This window comes from Spinacia oleracea, chromosome 3 (assembly GCF_020520425.1).
Source record: "Spinacia oleracea cultivar Varoflay chromosome 3, BTI_SOV_V1, whole genome shotgun sequence".
NCBI classification, from domain to species: Eukaryota; Viridiplantae; Streptophyta; class Magnoliopsida; order Caryophyllales; family Amaranthaceae; genus Spinacia; species Spinacia oleracea.
Genome location: NC_079489.1, coordinates 23,615,619 through 23,623,020, shown reverse-complemented (window position 1 = coordinate 23,623,020; position 7,402 = coordinate 23,615,619). Strand labels below are relative to the sequence as shown.

Genomic DNA, 7,402 nt, shown 5'->3' with positions numbered 1-7,402 from the left:
CTTAATACTTGCACCGCTTCTATAAATAGAACTTTTTAACAATATTATATTATTTCTCACACTTACCTACTAACTCACTTCCTACAAAAAATCATTTAAAAATTCACACCTCCACTACTCCCTTACACATTTCTCACTAACTATATTAAAAAAAATACTCCACTATCAACTACCACCCATTAAAGTCAATTCAAGTGTCTTACCTCCGCACTGGTCAAACCGGTGCGAGTATTAAGGGACGGAGGGAGTATGTTAACGAATTTCGGAGCGATGAGAGTATAATATTTTTCTAGGACATAACATTCGTAGTTGATCTGTTTAGCAATTGACACCCAATATCGTTGTAAGTGGTTAAGGGGTAGGTGTAGAAAGTGACATGGGTTGAGATCCCCATCACAGCACCCATTTGAGATAGTGATATTGATAGTGATAGTGATAGTGATGATGTTTTATTTTCATTAGGTGTGAAGTAAACTTCAACTTTTCCTTACTTCCCCCTCCAACTGCCAACTTTGGTGCTATTTTATTCCCATTTTACATTTGCTTTTTGTTTTTTTGGTTGGTGAAAGACTGAGAGTAGTAGTGGATGATTCTGTTACGCTTTTCATCATTTAATTGACAATGAACTAACTACTAGTACCATAAAAGTCTAATAAGTGATCATTTAATTACCTTCTTAATTAGGGGATAACGATGAAGAAAGTCAGCTTAGATCACTTTTCTAAAAGAAATAGATGGTTAATTTCTCAACAGTGAAAGTATATACCGGGGGAACATAGGTGTGGTTAGGGAACGGACATAAAAAGTTAGCTAAACACAACGTAGCATAAAAGTCTAAATAACCTTGTTTAAGTGATCACTCACCTTCTTAAATGGGGTTAAAGACGTATACAATTAGGGGATGATTACATAGATAATGATGAGCATTTTTGTACTATTGTTCTTTTTGGGTGATAGCAATATTTAAGCTTACCCACCAACATTGAGAACAAAACCTGACCTAAGTTGTTAGTTGTGTACAACAAATTTAAAATGCATGCAAAGGATAACTTGTGTTGAAAATTAGGAAAGGGATGCCACGACATTAGTGGTCAAAACGTTATTCGTATTATCGTGCGTATCCAACTTTTATCACACAGTGACTTAGGTCATGTTCTCTTCACCTGATCATTGTTACTTATTCAATCAGATCTTATTAAATCAGACCAGACCAGCAACATTCAGACCAGACCAGACCAGACCAGATCAGACCAGCAATATTCAGACCAGACCAGACCAGACCAGCAACATTCTGACCAAACCAGACCAGACCAAGAATTTTGAATTATTTATTATAATTATAATTATAATAATTAAAAAAAATATTATTAGTAATTAATAATATTATAAATTAATAATTAATTATTATATATTACTCCCTCCATTCCTTTTTGTTGTTCCCCTAAGGAATGTTGGGGGGTTTTTAAGAAAACTAGAATCTTGGGTTGTATTGGGATATGAGTAATGATTGGGTGTAAGAATAATGATTGGGTGTAAGAGATTATATATTTAAAATAAAGTAAGGAGAAAGAAAATATTAAAGAAATAAGATAAATGGGAGATATTTTATTATTAATAACAAAAAAACAGAGTAAATTCAAACCAGAAAAATCAACCAAATTTCGAACAAAAAAAATCAAGAAAAATCAAACCAGAAAAATCAAGAAAATTAACCAAAAAAACCCAGGAAATCGATAAACCAAACCAAAAAACAAACAATGAAATCATGAAAACAAGAATTCGACAAACATGAAATCAACAAATCAACAAACAAACAAACAAACAATTAAGAAAATTCAACCAAACAATACCCAAAATATTCGACAATCAAAACCCAGAATTTAACCCAGAATTCAACCCAAATTCAACCAAGTTCAACCCAAATTAAACCCAGAAAATACGAACAAGTTCAACCCAAATTAAACCCAGAAAATCGAACAACAAATTCAACCCAAATTGAACTATTTCAACCCAGAAAATCGAATAAATTCAACCAAAAATCGAGCACAATTCAACCCAAATTCAACACAGAAATGCGAACTATTTCAACCCAAATTCAACCCATAAATACAAACAAATTCAACCCAAAATCAACCACCAAATTCGACCAAATTTAACCCAAAAATCGACCAAAATCAACCCAAAAATTCAGCCAAAAAATCATCGAAAATCAACTGAATAATTCGCCGAAAATCAACCGAAAATTCGACAAAAACCACCCAGAAAATTCGACAAAAAAATACAAAAATAATAATAATAACCACTTGATACTTACAACACTCACGATTTTAAGGATATAGAGGTCAAATTCGACCATGAAAACTCTAGATCTAGAGTTTTTATGGTCGAATTTCACCATCTAAAGCCATATTTCCGTATTCTACACCTTTAACGGGGGTGGTGGCGGCGGCGGAGGCAGAGGTTTGGTTGTGGTGGTGGCGGCGATCTCACTCCCATATATGAAAGAACATAGAGATGTTTTGGAGGAGAGAGAGTGAAAAACGTGAGAGGAAGTGAGAAACAGAGCAAGAAAATGAAGAGAGAGGGAGAGTAAGGAGAGAGAAAATGAAGAGAGACATGTTTACTCGAAAAAAATCAGAGAGGTGAGAGGAGTGAAAGAGACGGGTAGTGGGGTGGGGTTATGGGGGGTGGGAAAATAATTAAATAAGGGTGGTGAGGAAAAAGAGGGTGGAAAAAAGGTAGAATCTTAGGGTTTTTTGGTAAATAATGGGGAATCTTAGGGTAAATTGGTAAAAAAATCATGGCTAAAAATAGTAAAGATTCAGTATGGGTACAACAAAAAGAAATGCCAAAAAAGGAAATGGGAACAACAAAAAGGAATGGAGGGAGTAATAATTAATAATTAATATTTAATTATAATTGTAAATATAATTAATAATTAATAATTAGTTATAATTAATTATTAATTATTAATTAATAGTTACCAATTTTTAATTATTAATTAATAGTTACCAATTTTTAATTATTGATTATTAATTAATAATTAATAAATAACAATTTTTAATTACTCATTATCAAAACTTAGGTACTAGTTAATTTTTATTAAGTAGTCATTAATTATTAAAAATTAATTTATAATTATTAATAATTTATATTTATTATTTCTTATTTATTGTTTATTGTTTATTATTTATTGTTTATTATTTATTATAATAATACTTAGAAAAGTTCAGACCAGACCAGACCAACATGAATCAGACTAGACCAGACCAGACTAGCATGAATCAGACCAGACCATACCAGACCAACATGAATCAGACCAGACTAGACCAAACCAGTATGAATCAGACCAGACCAGCAAAATGAAAAATCAGACCAGACCAGACCAGACGAAGAGAACAGAGCCTTAGGGGCTAGGGTACAGGGTAAGCAACGGAATATGATTCTAAATTTCAGATATAGTGTAATTAGTTTCTAAATGTAAAAAACACACAATAATTCTTAATTACACTCGGTGTATAGTAAATATTACAATTTATAAGGCGAATTAAAGTTAGCCTAAAATATTTAAAAGTTAACAAAAACTATATAAAAGTTACCCATATGTACAATAAATTTATTGTATACCGGGTGCGTGCAAGACCTGTGGCAATCAAAATTGGTGTAGTGGTTAAGGTTGTTGTTGTATAATCTATGATAATATCTCCATCGGTTTTGGTACCGGCATGTCATCTCGTATTTGACTTACATAATGAGTTGAGGCCTCATTTTGAAAAATTGTACAAGGACCCATAATCGTAGCGCCATCGTAACCCTGGAACTGCTTGCTAGTCGACATAATCTTAACCCACGCTTAGTAGGGTACTGGGGTGGGGTGGAGCGGGGAGGATAGGGAGAAATCCGAAAATTCCAAGGTGTGAATCCTCCTGCATCAAGCATGCTAGATAATCATATCAAACTAATTATCAAATAGTATTATGGAAGATGGATAACATATCAGTATGGACTATATAAAAACAATAAATAATAATACCTAAAAGGTTCACATATCCGATAAAATACAGATACACAAAAACAACTCCAGACTAGCAACATACAACAAGTGATCCACTATTATACTTTATACACAAAAAGAATGAAATTGGATCCACTCTTCTCAATATTCAAATCCGAAATGCGCCTCTAAAAATCTTCATCCAGCTTGAACACAAAGTTGTTGTTACCATCCTTTAAATTTGACATTACTGATGCTTTCTGATACTCACCCACCCTTCTCTCGAACAAGTTTGTCTTACCCCTGCAGATGTTATGTCAAATCAAGATTCATAGTCGTATAAATGCTACATAATTTCGAGCACAGAACAGATACTTTGTCTTGTTCTTTGTTTCATTTTGTGTCTCATATGATAAAACTACATTGTCCAGTGTTTACCAATAAACATTAAATGATAGTCCATACTTTAGTTAAGATATCATGATTTATGCTTACTCGTTTTACGCTTAATAATTTAGATTAATTAGCTCCAACAATTATAATACTTACGTCAGTGATATGAACTCCATCCAATCGAAAGGGTTTGTTACATTGTATTTCTTTTGGTTCCCTAAAGAAACCTGAAAGAGTACACATGAGCAACATCAATAATTATTGTATTCATGGGAGGAAGGCGTGAATGGAATCTCGACATTTGGATTTTCCCACAAAACAAATTTATATGACATCAATTGTACCAGGAGTCGATCAGCAACAAATTTTATGTACTGCCTCATCAGCACAACATTCATGCTAATCAAAGCACATGGAATTGCTTCACATACAAATTCTGTCTCAATTTCAACAGCTTCATGCACAATCTTTTCAACTTTCTCTGGCTGTAGTTTCTTACGTAACAAACTAGAAATAGTAATTTCATTGAGCATCAGTTACGTGTGCTAAAAACTTGTACTTAAGCATCAAACTTGTAATAATATAGCACCATTAAACAGAGGATGAAAATAAAATATCAAAAAGGAAACTGAAACTGGAGAGAAGAAATAGGCCATAATAAGCTCAGCAACAACAAACTAGAGTGTAGAGAATAGAGACCTGTACAAAAGACAGGCAAAATCAAAGTGTAGGCCTTCGTCTCTTGAAATAAGCTCGTTTGAATAAGTCAAACCAGGCATCAAGCCTCTCTTTTTAAGCCAAAATATGGCACAAAAACTGAAATTTATGAAACAATATATTACAAACTATAATGTGAGTTGCACAATGAATAAACAGAACAACGTTAAGTCAAATAAAAATTCACTTTCCTGAGAAGAAGATCCCTTCAACACAAGCAAAAGCAACAATTCTTTCTGCAAAAGAATTTGTACTGCACAACAAGCACATGTGGAGAACACTCTAAATAAAATTACTAATTTCTCATAGTCTTCATACTACAACAAAGAAAGAGAAAATGTGCAGTTTTAGCTTCTATGGCCACAAGATCATATAAGTAATTGAGTATCAGTTCCGTGTCAAATCATGTAAACCATTTTAAGAGGTCTTTTCCTGAAAGAAATTAAATCTGGACAACAGCTAAACAACTCAAACTTAAGCTGCTTGACCACAAGTCTAAACTCAAGATGATGTGTTGGGTGAAAATTGTATTTAGAACAGCTAGCACCTTTAGGAAAAGAAGAACTTACACATATGACCAAGTACGAAGAAAATGTTTCAAAGCAACTATCTGAAGAATAATGACTAACTAAAAAAGCATAAAATTCTTCAGAGTTACTTAAAAAGTTTCATATAACAGTCTTATCTTTGACAATTAAAAGATAAACAAAGTAAAGAAACAAGCAGATAGTGAAAGTGCCTAAAACCTAAGATAGAACTTTTACAGATTTTTGCTACAGGCATTAGCAAATTGAGTAGCAAGGTCCAAAATCAAAATGTAATGCTACCTCTGAATCCAATTTAAAGTCCAGTCTGCTTTCTTCAGTATACATGGAATCGTCTCAATGGCATTGAACAAGTGGTTCTTCTCAATAGATCGAGTCCCTTATATATGTGATATGTCTCCAATAACAAACTATACATCTCTGTGAACAGGCAGAAAATCACACAACTATAAGCCACATGAAGCATGCAAATAAACCCTACAAAGAGTCTTGGTCTTGCCATAATGTATGTTCTCCATTGAGATTTGAAATCCGTAGAAACCTCGAGCCTTGATTAGTAGAAAGAAAATAGGACAGTCAACTAAGGAAGCATCACATTATATCGATAAAGCATGCATGGATTCAAATCACACCATAACAAGAGGATACACAGAGACTGAAGAAACATTCCAACAGCATCATATCTTCCATCACAAAGGAAAAAGTACGTTCATCAACAAATAACTCAACAAGTTCCAACTGATAAATACTACGTAGTATCTACCTCTAAAGTGATGCTATAATATTAACAAACAAGTAACTGCATAATATTTAGTTAAACATGTAACTGAGCACGCACTACATTCCATGTTTCTCAATCATGGAAGTATAGCAACTTTAACATCATTCAAAAATCTTGCAGCAAGCTTAAGGTTCTCAAGAACAATTCCATCTGACGCAGCCAAAAAGGCCAGTACATGGGATATGAAATGTCTCTTTGAATCTGATAGAGAGTCCCACTGCTGCACGTCAGAGGAGAGGTCAACCTCCTCAGCTGTAATTAAACAAGAAGAGCGCAAGCACTAGTTGTAACTTCCACAGAAGAAAAAATAAAATCAAAGCTTAACAAGAGATGAAACAATAGACACAAGTAGCTACAATATATAAAGCTTCGTTATTTCCCTTGGTTGAACTTACTTTTAGTTGCAACTTGGTACTTTTATCTCAGAGCTCCTATCCTGAACTGATCTAACTTATTTTTTCACTGGGTAAAAAGAACAAAGCCTAAGACCAATAAATACGAATACAGGAAAGGCAAGCTACATTGCATATATGATCACATACTTGACCGTATTGGTCTAACATTAAAGCACTTGAAGTACTATTGCAAGGTGGAGATCGTAATTTGACATCATAAGAACATAATAGATGCGAATCTAAGAAAACTAAGTGTAGCATGTCATTTACGGGCAATCATCAAGATAAAGCACAAGAAAATATTTTACAGTCTATAACTCTATATGCTATAATCGCTACGAACCAATATTATGAAGAGGGGTACTTTAGGTAGTATCTTTATAAGTTAGTTACCGATAGCTTGGAGAATAAGTTAAGGAAGAAGTGTTATATAAGAGCATATAAGAGATGGGAAAGTCATATAAATATTATGGAAAGTGAGTACTAAGTGTAGATTGGGAAGTCTATAACTCGATCTATATGCTATCATCGCTATGAACCAATATAATATTATGAAGAGGGTACTTTAGGTAGTGTA

The 7,402-nt window shown here is 33.4% G+C and overlaps 1 protein-coding gene across 1 annotated transcript in view; it reads right to left on the bottom strand.

Moving 5' to 3' along the window:
* Positions 1-4,182: 4,182 nt before the first annotated feature.
* The window catches only part of LOC130469574 (ribonucleoside-diphosphate reductase small chain A-like), a 50,638-nt gene continuing 47,418 nt past the window's right edge, over positions 4,183-7,402 (bottom strand). Inside the window, 9 exon segments of the mRNA XM_056838940.1 lie at positions 4,183-4,297; positions 4,544-4,614; positions 4,732-4,894; positions 5,087-5,203; positions 5,292-5,357; positions 5,932-6,035; positions 6,038-6,069; positions 6,149-6,197; positions 6,525-6,682. Coding sequence (XP_056694918.1) covers positions 4,183-4,297; positions 4,544-4,614; positions 4,732-4,894; positions 5,087-5,203; positions 5,292-5,357; positions 5,932-6,035; positions 6,038-6,069; positions 6,149-6,197; positions 6,525-6,682 — 875 coding nt within the window.